Source organism: Crotalus tigris, unplaced genomic scaffold, assembly GCF_016545835.1.
Source record: "Crotalus tigris isolate CLP2741 ecotype Arizona unplaced genomic scaffold, ASM1654583v1 scf7180000017666.379230911805:20528666, whole genome shotgun sequence".
Lineage (NCBI taxonomy): Eukaryota > Metazoa > Chordata > Lepidosauria > Squamata > Viperidae > Crotalus > Crotalus tigris.
The window spans coordinates 11,759,598-11,775,657 of NW_024096552.1; the positions used below are offsets into that span (position 1 = coordinate 11,759,598).

The window sequence follows — 16,060 nt, forward strand, 5'->3', positions numbered from 1 at the left end:
ACAATAATACAGAATACATTATAATATGATAAATGCGTAATAAAAACATTTGTAACTATAACATTTTATATTGTTAATTATGTTTACATGCCTATTAATTATTATTTAAATGAGTACTTTTCCATTGAATGAATATTTTTTGTCAATGTATCATCTTCTAACACAGTGGTTCTCAACCTTTTTAATGCCGCGACCCCCAACCGGCCATAAGTCGAGGACTATTCAACCGGTCGTAGGTCGAGGACTACTCAACTGGTGCAGCACCATTTGCAGAATTGGACTTTTGGCGGGCTCAGCAGGGCAGAGACAGCCTGGACAATTCCTATTGGTTTTGAAAGCCAATAGAATTAGACTCTATTCAAGAGAATCTATTTTATTGGCTTTCAAAAGCCAATAGAATAAAAGGGAGTAGCACAGCTAAGGAAAAGGGGAAAAAATGGCAGACTGCATTGTTTGGCGACCTCCGTGAAATGGTCGTTCGACCCCAAATGGGGTCCCGACCCACAGGTTGAGAACCACTGTTTTAACAATATATTGGAAATATCTGAACAAGAAATATCCTTCATATTGAATTTTACAGCAAGTGTTCTCACTTTTCCAAAAATCATTAGCAATTGGAAAAATGGTTTCAACTGCTGCATTAGTTCCAGGGCAGGACAACATAAATTGAACAAGAATAAATACATTTTCACATGGAATATTTCATTTTTGAAAAGGCTGAATATTTCCTGTGATGTTTGTTTCAGACTATTCTTCGATATAATGAAAACCTGTTTGATAAAAATGTTGCACTTCTTTGATAAACTTTTCCATTATGCCTGGATTTGATTCCTCTAAGTCTGACAATTTTCTTTTTATAACTAAAGGAAAAAATTTTTCTTCAAATTGAGTTTTGTATTGAAGGATAAAATCATTCAAAATAAGACTAACTTCTGTAGCTGAAATGTGTTCATCTTCAATCTTTTGAATCGTTTTGTGAAAAATAGATGCTTGATTATGTACAAAATACATTAATATCTCAGATATTTCATTATTGAAAAACGATTCCAGGATTTTAGGACATTTGTATAAACTTAAAAAATATGAACGAAGAGGCTCAAATAATTGTAGAACACACTCTATAGCAGGTGTTAGAGCAGTGTTTCTCAACCTTGACAATTTTAAGGCATGTGGACTTCAACTCCCAGAATTCCACAGCCAGCATTGCTGGCTGTGGAATTCTGGGAGTTGAAGTCCACATGCCTTAAAATTGTCAAGGTTGAGAAACACTGTGTTAGAGCAAACCATCTAACTTTTGAATATCCTAAAAGTTTTTTGTATTGAACATTCGCTTCTTCACAAAATTGTTTTAAAGTAGCCACACGAATGATAAAACAACTAAAATACAAATAAATTGTAGTTATTATTACTTCTACATCAATTGGCATAGCACATGACACCGTGTTGATTGCATTTGACAAAATATGTGCATTACAACCTATTCCTAGTATTTTCTTTGGAGTAAATCTTGTAATTTTACATACATATTATTCACCCCTTTGCGTCTTCGCCCACCAAAATTGGTGTTTGTATTATCAGCTGTTAGTGCAACAACTTTGGATTTCAAATTGTTTTCATTTACTACTCTGTATAGATGGTTTGACAAAATTTCAGCAGTTTCACCCTCAATGGATTCTAAATTTAAATTTTTTTTTGAATGCCCTTGGTAACATTAAAATATCTTACTAGTATTGGATACAATTTAGTTTCATTATGATTGGATGCATCAGATAAAACTGTTACAAATGCTGCAGTTTCCAAGTGTTCTGTAAGTATTTTGTTACAGTAATTTTTAAATACAGATTTAATAATAGCCTCGCATTTTGTCCTGGCGCATGAAAATTTAGCATCGTGAAACTTTTTCAATAATTTAGTTGTACAATCCATACTACAAAAACTTTGATTGTGAATTATGGTATGGTATGGAATGCAAATGTTCCCTCCATTGCAACTAACTGTTTTTCATCTTCAGAATATTTTGAAGTTTTAAAAAAAACTTGTTACTTTACAACTGGAAGCAGATGCATCTGATGATTTCTTATGTTTCTTGGTGGTCAAGTGTTTTGTAATAGCTGCTCTGCCCCCAACTGCAATACAAAATTCTCCGCTGCAAATATTGCAGAAAACAATGTTATCCTTCTTTGATGTGATGAATGGAAATTCCTTATTCAATTTATCATTGAAATGGCATTTCCACTTTTTTGATTTTTCCATCCCTAAATGGAAGTTCTCCTTTATGGATTACTGCCATGTCATGGTGAAGGGGCTTGCGTAACTCAATGAAGCTATAAGCTATGCCGTGCAGGGCCACCCAAGACGGACAGGTTATAGCAGAGAGTTCTGACAAAATGTGATCCACTGGAGAAGGAAATGGCAAAACACTCCAGTATCTTTGACATGAAAACCCCATGGACAGTACTAAAAGGAAAAAAGATATGACGCTGGAAGATGAGCCCCTCAGGTCGGAAGGTGTCCAATATGCTACTGGGGAAGAGCAGAGGGCTAGTACTAGTAGCGCCAGAAAGAATGAAGCGACTGGGCCAAAGCCGAAAGGACGCTCAGTTGTGGATATATCTGGTGGTGAAAGGAAAGTCCGATGCTGTAAAGTTTTTTCTCCATAGGAACCTGGAATGTAAGATCCATGAATCAAGGCAAGCTAGAGTAGTCAAAAAAGAGATGACAAGACTGAATATCGACATCTTAGGAATCAGCGAACTAAAATGGACAGGAATGGGTGAATTTAACTCAGATGACCATCAGGTATACTACTGTGGGCAAGAATCCCTCAGAAGAAATGGAGTAGCCTTCATAGTCAATAAAAGAATAGGAAAAGCAATACTGGGATACAATCCTCAAAATGACAAAATGATCTCAATTTGAATCCAAAGCAAACCATTCAATATCACAATAGTCCAAATCTATGCCCCAACCATTGGTGCTGAAGAGGATGAAATTGACCGGTTCTATGAAGCCCTACAGCACCTTATAGAACTGACACCAAAAAATGATGTCCTTATCATCATGGGGGATTGGAATGCTAAGGTAGGAAGCCAAAAGATAACCGGAATGACAGGCAAGTTTGGCCTTGGAGTACAAAATGAAGGAGGGCATAGGCTGATAGAATTTTGTCAAGAGAATACGATGGTCATAACAAACACTCTTTTCCAACAACCCAAGAGACGGCTCTACACATGGACATCACCAGACGGTCAACATAGAACTCAGATTGACTATGTACTCTGCAGCCAAAGATGGAGAAGCTCTATACAGTCAGTAAAAACAAGACCAGGCGCTGACTGTGGCTCAGATCATGAGCTTCTCGTTGCAAAATTTAGGCTTAAATTGAAAAAAGTAGGGAAAAGCACTAGGCCACTCAGGTATGAACTAAATCATATTCCGGATGAATATACAGTAGAGGTGACAAATAGATTTAAGGAACTGGATCTGATAGACAGAGTGCCTGAAGAACTATGGATGGAAGTTCGCAACATTGTACAAGAGGTAGCAACTAAAACCATCCCAAAGAAAAAGAAATGCAAGAAAGCAAAATGGCTGTCTAAGAAAGCTTTGCAAATAGCTGAGGAAAGAAGGGAAGTGAAAGGCAAAGGAGAAAGAGAAAGATACACCCAATTGAATGCAGAATTCCAGAGAGTAGCTAGAAGAGATAAGAATGCCTTCTTAAATGAACAGTGCAAAGAAATAGAAGGAAACAACAGAATAGGGAGGACCAGAGATCTCTTCAAGAAAATTGGAGATATGAAGGGAATGTTTCATGCAAAAATGGGCATGATAAAGGACCAAAATGGCAGGGACCTAACAGAGGCAGAAGAGATTAAGAAGAAATGGCAAAACTACACAGAAGAACTATACAAGAATGAGCTTAACGTCCCAGATAACCATGATGGAGTGGTCACTGACCTCGAACCAGACATCCTAGAATGTGAAGTGAAATGGGCTTTAGAAAATCTGAGCAACAACAAAACTAGTGGAGGTGACAGTATTCCAACTGAGCTATTTAAAATCTTAAAAGACAATGCAGTAAAAGTGCTACACTCAATTTGCCAGCAAATTTGGAAAACTCAACAGTGGCCACAGGATTGGAAAAGGTCAGTTTACATTCCAATTCCAAAGAAAGGCAATGCCAAAGAATGTTCAAACTATTGCACCATTGCACTCATTTCACATTCTAGTAAAGTTATGCTTAAAATCTTACAAGCTAGACTCCAGCAATATGTGGATCGAGAACTACCAGAAGTACAGGCAGGATTTCGAAGAGGCAGAGGAACTAGAGATCAAATTGCCAACATACGCTGGATCATGGAGAAAGCTAGGGAGTTCCAGAAAAACATCTACTTCTGCTTCATTGACTATGCAAAAGCCTTTGATTGTGTGGATCACAACAAATTGTGGCAAGTTCTTAAAGAGATGGGAGTACCAGACCATCTCATTTGTCTCTTGAGAAACCTATATGCGGGTCAAGAAGCAACAGTGAGAACTGGACACGGAACCACTGATTGGTTCAAAATTGGAAAAGGAGTCCGGCAAGGCTGTATACTGTCGCCCTGCCTATTTAACTTATATGCAGAGCACATCATGAGAAAGGCAGGGCTAGATGAATCAAAAGTTGGAATTAAGATTGCCGGGAGAAATATCAACAACCTAAGATATGCAGATGATACCACTCTAATGGCAGAAAGTGAAGAGGAACTAAAGAGCCTCTTGATGCGGGTGAAGAAGGAGAGTGCAAAAGTTGGCTTGAAACTCAACATTAAGAAAACCAAAATCATGGCATCCGGCCCTCTCAATTCCTGGCAAATAGATGGGGAAGAAATGGAGGTAGTGACAGATTTTATTTTTCTGGGCTCCAAGATCACCTCAGATGGGGACTGCAGCCAAGAAATTAAAAGACGCTTGCTCCTGGGGAGGAAAGCTATGGCAAATCTAGACAGCATACTAAAAGCAGAGACATCACCTGCCAACAAAAGTGCGTATAGTCCAGGCCATGGTTTTCCCAGTTGCAATGTATGGCTGTGAAAGTTGGACCATAAGAAAGGCTGAGCGCCAAAGAATTGAGGTCTTTGAACTATGGTGCTGGAGAAGACTCCTGCGAGTCCCTTGGACTGCAAGGCGTTCAAACCGGTCAGTCCTAGAAGAGATCAACCCCGACTGCTCTTTAGAAGGCCAGATCCTGAAGTTGAAACTCAAATACTTTGGCCACCTAATGAGAAGGAAGGACTCACTGGAGAAGGGCCTAATGCTGGGAAAGATTGAGGGCAATAGAAGAAGGGGACGACAGAGAATGAGATGGCTGGATGGAGTCACTGAAGCAGTTGGTATGAACTTAAATGGACTCCAGAGGTAGAGGACAGGAAGACGTGGAGGAACGTTGTCCATGGGGTCGCGATGGGTCGGACATGACTTCGCAATTAACAACAACAACAACAACAACAACAAATGGAAGTTAGTTTCCTCCAGGTATCTTCGGGACTAACTAGGAGATGGTGTAGTTGGGTAGCAGGGAGGGTGCAAAGTTCCTGCCAATTCACCTTTGCTGCAGACAACTTGCATGTGCAAAGTCTGCCGGCTGGGTGTTTTGGCACATTCAGCAGCAATTCCTATTGGCTTTTGAAAGCCAATAGGGGGAGTAGCATAGCTCATACAAAAGTTGAAAAAAACCCATCAAAAAAAGGTGCCGGAACAGTGTTCTGAGTGTTCTATGAGAAAAAAAAAAGCCCTGCATATTAGTCTTCAAATATCGAAAAGGAGGACATTTAGGAGGACACTTTTCAAGGGAGGACAGAACTTACAATAGGAGGACTGTCCTCCCTAAAGGAGGACAGTTGGTCACCTTATTAATCTGGTAAATTAATAAGGTGGTGATGCTCTTTAACTCTTATTTTTTCTACGTTATCAAGTAGTAGGTTTGATCTACTTTATCAAATGTCTTATTGAAGCCCAAGTGAATTATATCTACAACATTTCACTGGTTCACTAATTAGTCACTTTTGTCAAAGAGTGCAAGAAGATCTGTTTGGCACGATTTATTTTTGATAGTTCATTGCTTGATGATCTTTTCCAAGATCTTCTTAGGTATTGATTTCATGCTGATAGGTCTGCAGTTTCCTAGATCTGTGTTTTTCCTTTTTTAAAGATGGAAGCCATCTTGTCTCTTTTCCAGTCTTCTGGTAGTTCTCTGCTGCTCCAGGATCTTTGAAAGGGATAGTTCAATTATTCTAAGATCATGATTACTAGTTCCTTGAGAACCCTCAGATGTAATCCATCTAGACCTGATGATTTGAATTCTTCTAGAGTGAATAGGTATGGTAGCAGTGAGTACTAGTCTGGATCAGTGGAACAGTGATGAGCATTGAGTACTAGCATGGGAATGCTTGTATGACATGTATTGTTGTGTTGGCTCTGTTGTGTTTTGGAACTCACTGACTTCAGTATATTTTAAATAAATTGTGACAAAGTGATGGCAGTGGTACAATATCCAAAAGGTGAGGTTCCATAAAGGTGAGATATCCAACAAAGATGGCAACCACACAAGTGAGGGGGGCTTAAACTCAGGGAGTTCATTAAACACTCCATGAAAAGAAAACAAGCTTTGGCTTCAAAAGATGTTGCAAAATAAAGGAGGTTTGGTTCTCACAGGGCTCAGTTTTTACAGGAATTGGCTACAGAAACCAGACTTATTAGAGCCTACACCAAATTAATAGACAGGGAAAAGTTAGAAAAGACAGATTTTCCCTTAGAAGAACAACCACTTTGGTAGAGACAAGTATCCACCTTAGGTCTGTGGTTAAACCAAAATAGAAATGGGGATAGGCCCAGTTACTTGAGCCAATATGATTACAGAGATGTTAAAGCAGGGCTTTTCAGCCTTTTCACCCATTGTACCACTTTTAGAATATTGCAACACCCGAGTACCACCTAGCAAGGTGTCCAAAACTTGATGACCAAAAAAGAAAAAGGAAAAAAATGATAAAGTACAGGTAGTCCTTAACTTACAACAGTTTACTTAGTGACTGTTCAAGTTACAATGGCACTGAAAAAAGTGCCCCCCAAGTCACAGCTGAGCAAGACACCTGCCTGCCCGCCTGGCGGCGCTTTTCCTCCTGTCTGAGGTTTTCGTTGTTTTGAGCATTTCTGTTGAGGATTGGCAGCAGGGCTGGGGTGGGGGAGTTTTTGGTTTTTATTCCTCCCATCTGCTGGGTGGTTGCAGCAGGTTTTGGTCACTTCACATGACCCTGGGACACTGTGACTGTCATAAATATGAATCAGTTGCCAAGCATCTGAATGTAAATCACAAGACCCTGGAGATGCTGCAACGTTCCAGCTAATCGGCACTTCTTCTGGGCTCAGCAGAAGCACCAGCATCAGTGCTGAGGTCCAGCTAGAGTCTGGCACTGATCCTGGCACTTCCACTGAGCCCTGACAGCCCCGAAGAAGCACTGATCCTGGCGCTTCCACTGAGCCCTGACAGCTCTGCAGCTCCAGCCGTCTCTTGCTCAGGCTTGTGTGGTGCTGCCACCAGTTCAGCTCATTCCCCTTCCCTGCTAGCACTTTTCTAGGATGGTCGCATACCACCTGCCAGGTGCCAATATACCACAGGTGATACCGTACCACTGGTTGAAAAGCCTTGTGTTAAAGTATCAGCAAGATGAAAGATTTTGATTAATTAGGAGGAAGGAGAGCAGAAGGAGACAGAAAGAAAAGATAAGCTAGAATGGAAAAAGAATGAAAGAGAGGCGGGAAAAGAAGAGTTTAGTCGGTTGATAGACTTACTTAAAATGGTATAGTCACCAGAAGAGGCACATTCAACTAAAAGGTTTTCAGAATATGTAGAGTACGAATGATACCAAGGACATAAACATTCCCAAGAATTTTGAGTATAGTCGTCTTCCAGCAGGAGAAGTAGTAAATTGTTCCCATGTGAAAGAGATAATCCTATACAGATATAATTAAGTGAAAACATCCTTAAACTAAAGGGTGGCATTGGGAAGTCATGCAGTTTTAGCAGCTGGGGGAAACATGGAAAATGGAGCCTTGATACTTATATTTCAACTTCTGCCTAATCTTATATAATTAAAATATTGGTCCTCAGCTACTAGGTTTGGAATCTTGGAACAGAGCAAGAAAGATAATTTTTCAAAATATTCTTATGCAAATATGTTAAAGATTTACAATATTTGTTATATATTATTTATAAAAAATATAAATGTTAAGTCATAAATGTAAAAAAATGAAAAAATGGTAAAGGTTAAGGTTTCCCTTGTCCAGGCATGTCCCACTTTAGGAAAAGCACTTCATTTCTGTTCAAGGGAGCTAGCTTTGTCCAAAGACATTTCTGCGGTCATTTGGCCAGCATGACTATACACTGAGGTGTATAGAACACTGTTATTTTTCCACTGAAGTGGTACCTATTTATATACTCCCATTTGCATGCTTTTGAATTGTTAGATGGGCAGGAGCAGGGGCAAATAACAGAGATCACCCCATTGTGCAGCTCTTGGGTTTTGCACCTGGTCTGTCAGCTTTCCATATGACAAGCTCAGAATCTTGAAGTGGATAATACAAGTGATATAAATTAAGCTCTCTATGCTGATTTCATCCCTTTTCAGCCTAACTTCTACCTCTTGTAAAAGTTCCGGATAAGGGTATAAAGGTAATAAATTAGAGTTGATTTGATGGAATTTATGAGTTGGTCTGTGTCTTTTAAGGGCTAATAAGCAACATGTCTTTTGAAAGAGAAATATGGCGGGGTTTTTATCTGGCCTTTTTCTGCTTTTTGAAGGAAGTCTTACAGATGTGTTTGTTAATGCAGATATTTGCGTGAAGAGAACTGAAGTAATGAGAAGTCATCATGGAAGCTCAATCCCATAGCTCTGTCAAAAGTGAAAAGAAAAAGATTGAGAATCCCATAGTAAAATACCCCACTCGAACAGAGGTCAGTGAGAAAGCTGCAGCCTCCAGCACAACATCTAATGGTAAGTAATAGTAGAGATTTACTAGCTGCATTTGAGTATTTGCACTTGGATTCAGTTCTTCTTTGGAAATAAAACTAACATTAATAAGCAAGGATTTTAGGGATTGGATTTTGGGTGGGGGAATGGGAAAACATGTTTACCAGAATGAGGCCTGTTCTTGCATCAGATTTAGCTTTTTCTTCCAAATTAACCAGTTTGAGTAATTAACAGTAATATTTATTATGGAAAATTCCTTTTGTGGTACTTTGGAAAATAATCATAGTGTGAAAGAATATAAAATATTTAGTATTTTACTATTTTACTATGGATATTACTTACCCTGATTAGGTAGTTGTTTAATATAAAAAAGACAATAGAAGCACTGTCAAAAATTAATAAGAGGTTTTTCATCTTCTTTGAAAAACAAAAAAGAAGCAATTCTCATCCATTATAAATATCCTCTCCACCAAATCTGCATGTCTTGGATTGCTTTAATTACAGAAGACAAAATAATTATATTTCAAAAATAGTTTAGAAATGTGAATATGTAATTTATAAAAATTGTTTTGGAATATTTTATAGTAGTATAAGGTAAACCTCAGGCAGAATGATTAATAGAAGAGATTATGTGATCTATCGTGTAAAATATCAGAAAGTGGTAGATTGCTGACCTTAATTTCCTTCTTTCTGCTTGAATTTTCTTCATAATCTATCAACTGATGAATTTTTTTATTATTTTTTTCTTTTTCTTCTTATTTGGTCTTACTGCTTTATAATAACCAGCATAAAATGACATGGAAAAATTAATTCAAATCCAATTTTTTTCCCCAAAGGAAGGGATTTTTATTATATCAAGTGGATTAAATTAATTTAAACTATGTATCGTCTAAATGTATTGGTCCAGATGGTTGTAGGAACTTGGAAGCATTGTGGAATGTTATTGAATGTTTTTAGAACAAATATATTTATCTCTTTATCTCTGCCTTGGAAAGCATTTCCTAGGAAGCTAGTGAAAAGGCAAGACCATGAATCTAAAATTGGAGCTCTTACTTCAGTTTTGGAAAAGGAAAGTCCCTATCTTTTGTGACCCCTGGGATACAGTCTCAAGAAATAGAGCAATTTAGGGAGTGCATGTCAACTGCTGAAATGCATATCTACCCTGTTGCAGTTTTATCCTTGCTACCGCAGCATATCAACTGTGGTATCAATGTACCACTAAAATTTTTCAGTGGTATAGCTGTTCTTTTCATTTTGGTGGGAATTAATTCATATTTAATGCTTCCTGCAGTTTAATGTTTTGGAAGAGTAAAGTCCCAGTCCCTTACCTGAACTTGAGATATCATGTGAATCTAGTCAGATAATCCAAGCAGAGTCTTCTTGATCAAGCAGCACTTTATTTGATCAAATAAAGCAGCTGGGTGGTCAACAATCTGAAACGCTGGCAGAGTTACGTCCAGAAGTGCCACACCTTAGAAAGTTGGTAGCATTGCTTTATAAACTTTGTTAGCCAATTAAAATCAGACAACAGAGTCATTATATCATAAAGAAGACATCAATCATTCCTGTACATTCCCTTATTCCCTCCTTCAGTATATCGCACCCATGTACATGTTTCCCACCTTGCATGAGATTTCCCAGGTGCAAAAGCTGAGAAAGCAACAGTTAGACTAAGCAATTTCCCTTTGTTCCAGAACCCTTTATCCCCCCCCCTTTAATTTTGTAACAGAATGCTTTCTGTTACTTGGTCACCAATGACATATATTCCTTTGTTATTGCAGTGATAATAGGACTTTGGCTGGCTTACGGGGTTTATCACTACTTACAGAGGATGCTATGATCCCTGAGATGGTAGAAGTAACTGTTCTTTGGATAACAGAATCAGAGATGGCAAAACCAAAAGACCTCTAAATGCTAACATAACCAAAAAAATTTCGCTTCGCCAATCACCAAAGATCTCTCCAAACCAGCTTGTGTCCATGATAGCTGTCCAGGTTTCCATAGAAGCTGGATGTATTTCCTCCACATACAGGCAGCAACATGTAAAAGGAAAGCCATACCCCCCTTGTTTTTACAAAACTTTCTTTTGTAGTATTATTTTAACCAATTAATTTTCTTTATCTTTCTGTACGTATGCTTCTCGCCTCAGGCTAATGGAGGTTCCTATGCAAGCGTAGTATAGGGAAGCAAAGCAGCATTATCCTATTCTAAATGCCCTTGATTTGTAATTATTTCTAATACAGCTTGCAGTCTAACAATTCTATTAAGCATATAAACAAGAGGCCTATAACTTATACATTCCATCTTCTTGCCAAGTAGTAGGTCTGTGTGGGGCAGTTGAGGATGGCATCTGTTAGATTGGTCCATAAGGTAGACAGTTGGGAAATGTTTGCCATGCGAGTTTGGTGGTAATCCACCAAAAGGATACTGAGGTGCTCACCTACAATAGATGTTCACACCTAAGTCTCCTCAGGGTTTTTACCAGAACCTTCTCTTTTTAAAACAGAGGCTTCCCACCATGGAAGTGATCAGAGTCCACATGTTGGATCTATTAGTGGCTTTTCCCAGTGAGATTTTGACTAGTCAGGGCAATAAAATTTATTTCATGTGCTTCCCAAGGCCATTGTTCATCCATGCTAATACCCACACACACATAACAGTCACATTTAGAAATGAAGCGATTCTTTTGGGCCAGATCAATAAAAAGATTCTTTGATACTGAGGGAATTTCAATTGTGGTTTCCAATTCATCATAAAAAGAATGAAAAACTTGAAAATATTTTTGAGATGGTGGTATAAATTGTCCAGTTTGTGTCCAGTTCAATCAATAGCTGGTCTAAATGATGCTGAGAAGTCTGCTGGTCTGGTTATAGTAATAGTAGTAAAGTTGGAAGGGACCTTGGAGGTCATCTAGTACAACCCCCTGCTCAGGCAGGAAACCCTACACCATTTCGGACAAATGGCTGTCCAATCTCTTCTTAAAAACTTCCAGTCTTGGAGCATTTACTGCTTCTGGAGGCAGACTGTTCCACTGATTAATTGTTCTCACTGTCAGGAAGTTTCTCCTTAGTTCTAGGTTGCTTCTCTCCTTGATTAGTTTCCACCCGTTGCTTCTTGTCCTGCCTTCAGGTGCTTTGGAAAATAACTTAATTCCCTCTTCTTTATGGCAGCCCCTGAGATATTGGAATACTGCTGTCATGTCTCAAAGCACACCGGGTTGCAGGACTCAGCGTTGCACTAGGAAGTGCTGACTCCTTTAATCATATTGGATTTTTCCTTCCTTTGATTGTGTTAGGTTGGGTAGGATGTATAAATGTATTTTGCATGAAATGAGTAGATCTGTTTCCACCCCATCGCCCCACACTTAGTCCATTTAGCTTGATTATGGTCAATAGGTTTACATGCATCAAAGGAAACTCTGGCACTATTCATAAGTCTCGTGTTATTCTTCTCAAGAAGTATAGTCTGTGCATCCTTCTGTATGTCCAGGTCTGAAGTTGTTGGTAGGGCTTTACTGTATTGACAGAAGCATAACAAATGATCCTATTCTCCACTTTGCAAGTGGAATACGTAGTCTTATTACAAACACAACTCCCTTTTGTTCCTTTAATTATTGGGCCCATGTTCTGAAAAAGGTGTGGGGGAAACACCAGCAACAAAGTAAAAAAATGTAGCAATACACAGTCTATACATTATCAACCCAAGTTCAGAGTAGTCCAGTCCATTTTTAACTAATTAGTTTTCTCCTAGTTAGATGGAAACAGTTCAACAGGTGAGGCAGATCGAAATTTCACTTTCAAGCCATCTAGCTGCGGAGCTTGTCACTGGAGAGGGACTGATGGGACTTTCCATGGACTCATGCCTTGATTCCTTCACTCTCACTGCAGTTGAGGTCAAGAGGACTAAGTACCACTCAGGACTGGTACTTAGAGGTGACATTTCTTTTCACCTGAACCCACTCTCCAGGAGCAATAATGGTCAGAGACAGGGCAGCCTGAGCCTGTACTGGAATAGAAGACAAAACCTGTACCAGATTATGCAAATACTGAGTAACATTCTTCTCTTCTTCATTGACATTCTTGAACCTTCGTGCAACTCCCATCCATCATTTCAAACAGGACAGGGCAAATTTTCCAGAGTTGAGGCCTGTACTGAAATGGCCTCAACACTAGATGTCACAACCTGTCCAGCCAAAAATAAAACACATAATTGCTCCCTCTCAACAGTCATTTCCTTCATGTACCTGTCTGTCCCATTTCAGCCCATTTCATGTACTTGCCCTTCCATTTCAGCATCCCTTCTCTTCTTTCAACTTTACATGAGTAACTTTTCCTCTTTTACTATTAATTTTTCTTTCCAATTTTCAAAACTACCCACATTCTGTTCTCCTTCTTACTAACAAATTCAGTTAACTACAGGGAGGGAACCCCCCCCCCCAGCTTCCACTTATATTCTTTTCTCCAACATCCAACATCCACTATGTCCTTTTTCAGCTGCTTTGCTATAAACATCCATAAACAAGTCAGGCCAAAACTTTATCTGTAATTCATGTTCTAATCAGATTAGTGAGTTCAAGAACTGGGCAGGTTCTAAATCAGCTGATTTCTTTCTCCCAGCTCATTCCTTTTGCTCAACACAACTTTTGCTATTCCAGAATCAACATTCATAAAGAAATAAAAAAAAATTTTTTTTCAATGCAGCTTCACAAAAGAAAAAAAACTTTAATGAGGTATTCTGAGTTAATGTACTGAAAATATATGTGTGTATGTATATATAAAGACTGAAACTAGAGCATCAAACCTTTTGAAAACATTTACAAATCTAAGCAAAACAATTCAGAATAATTTTCCTAAGGTTCTTCCTTTTATAATATATTTAGCTTTAACAGAAGGGAGAGCTCAGTTGTCATTGTTTATGTTATCTATCATGTTAGGCCAGTTCGTTTTGCACACACACAATTGTTGGCAACTGGCCCAAAAACTTCAAACAGAACTAAAGCCTCAGCAGAGAAAGGGGAGGGGGACGGGATGTTACAGATTCTGCATTTCTAAGCTCTGCACTAGGGAAACAAAATGATACATTTACAACAAGGAGAAACCTTGCTAAACAAGTTTTCTTTGCTCTTTGTCCCTGAGCAAAATTAGAAGCCAAAAACTACAATCTCAGACTTCACCCTTCTTTCGTCCTTTCCCTCCCGACTTCCAGGCCAGAGTTAAGCAGAAAAAAAAGTTTTAAAAGAATAACCCAAATCTTCCCCCTCCTCTCCTCTCCTCTCCTCTTTTCTGTCTCTTTCTTCCAAAGCAAAGAAAAAGAAAAAAAAGTAGCAAGCAGGTAACGAAGAAAGCTGAACAATTGTTTTTTAAAAATGCACAGGGACCCCGGCCCTTTTTGAATTTATCTCACTTACATCATCCTTTCAACAAAATAATTTTCTCTCTTCAGATTCTCATGCCTTTGGCTTAGTCCAAAACAACAACAACAACAAAATCTGCAATGTACTGTTTCTTCCACAGCCTGAAGTGGGGTGAGGAACTCTCTTACACACACACATTTGCACATCAGCATACTCACACATTCACTTCAATTCAAACTGCTTGCGTACACAATTTCACATACAAATATTTCGTTTTCACACTTTTTCCAGGCAAACCATTTATTTTTAAATAAGCCTTTTTGTTTGTTATATTAGAGGGTTTTATCCCTCTCCCAAGACACATATATACACAGATACCATCAAGACAACATTTCCAGGCCTGTTGCTTGTCCTCCAAGAAGTGAGAAAAATCAAAATGTGATTCCAGTCAAAATGTGATGTTGGGCCCTGAACCATCTCTTATTTTTCTCACCATTTCAAGCCCAAACCTAATTTTCTGGATGGCCAAATATTTAAAATTCATTAATTTGGAGTTTTTCTCCAAAAAAGGGAGGAAAACATTTATGGTTGCTTCCAATTTTCCCCCAGCAAATTCAAAGGGGAAAACTATAGAAAGCAGCCTCCTCTCTTCATGTCCGACAATAAGGATGATTTCCAAGGACAGTAGATGGCACCATTGTCTAACAGAAAAAAAATTGTCCATTTGTAGAGACAGATTAGAGAAAAAAAACTTGCATTCTGTTCATCAGTGACTAGATTTGTTAAAAAGATAAGCTAGCCAAATGGAGGTGTACAAGATTTTTGCAACGTTGCTTTCTTGAAAATTATTTTTACTGCCACAATTTCAGTGCATTCCAATGGGCTAATATGCAGCTTACTGGAAGCACGGTTTCTCCTCTTCTTGAAATACCAGTTCATTTGCTCGGTGCAAATGAACGACCCCCTAGAGATTTCTTGGTGCTTTTCCATCACCATGAGGACTGGCCAAGCCGTCTCTAATGCAGGAGTCCCTTACCGTGTGTGTGTGTGTGTGTGTGTGTGTTTACCTTAAGATGATTTGAACAACGATTTTGCCTTGCCTGTTCCCCATATTGTTTTCTCCTGTCTTGTCCTTAAAGGGTTTCTTGGTCTTTTTATCAAGATCGAGGCTAGCTAGGCCCCCCTTTGTATTTTGGACAAGACCCTGCCTGCATTCATGCAAACAGCACTCCCTACCTCCCCCTAATTCCAGAATGTTTCTTTCTACTTACCAAGTGTTTCCTGTGTTCTTGTCTCCTCCTACCTTCACTGGGACGAGATAGAAGTCTCCTTAAACATTCAGGGTTCAGACAAACTCAGGTCTGCTGGGCTGGCTAATTTAAAAGTCACCAGACATAAAAGGTCTGGGAGCGCTCTTGACCTTATCTTTTGGCCACACCAATTTTCCTGGATGTCATGCCTGAAGGTTGTGAGTTACAATGGAACTCATTCACGGCGAGTCTCAATGAGAAATAACCTTGAAGAAAAAACCTTTAAGTCCCTGTTCGGGCACCAGAAATGTAAGGTCCCAGTACCTTACTTGAACTTGAGGTATCATGTGAATCTAGTCAGATAACTCAAGCATTCTTAATTAAGCAGCACTTTATTTGATCAAATTAAGCAGCTGGGTGGTCAACAATCTGGAATGCTGGCAGAGTTATGT

The 16,060-nt window shown here is 38.9% G+C and overlaps 1 protein-coding gene across 11 annotated transcripts in view; it reads left to right on the forward strand.

Moving 5' to 3' along the window:
• The window catches only part of GLI3 (GLI family zinc finger 3), a 402,298-nt gene that overhangs the window by 58,203 nt on the left and 328,035 nt on the right, over nucleotides 1-16,060 (forward strand). For 9 of the 11 annotated variants that reach the window (XR_005555977.1, XM_039336712.1, XM_039336715.1 and 6 more), the window contains one exon: nucleotides 8,867-9,029. Coding sequence is in view for 9 of the 11 variants with exons in the window: in XM_039336712.1 (XP_039192646.1) it covers nucleotides 8,906-9,029 (124 nt within the window). In the remaining 2 variants the exon portion in view is untranslated. Of the gene's footprint in view, nucleotides 1-6,224; nucleotides 6,540-8,866; nucleotides 9,030-16,060 lie in introns of those variants that run through there. The other 2 variants (XM_039336717.1, XM_039336718.1) reach the window with 2 other exon arrangements.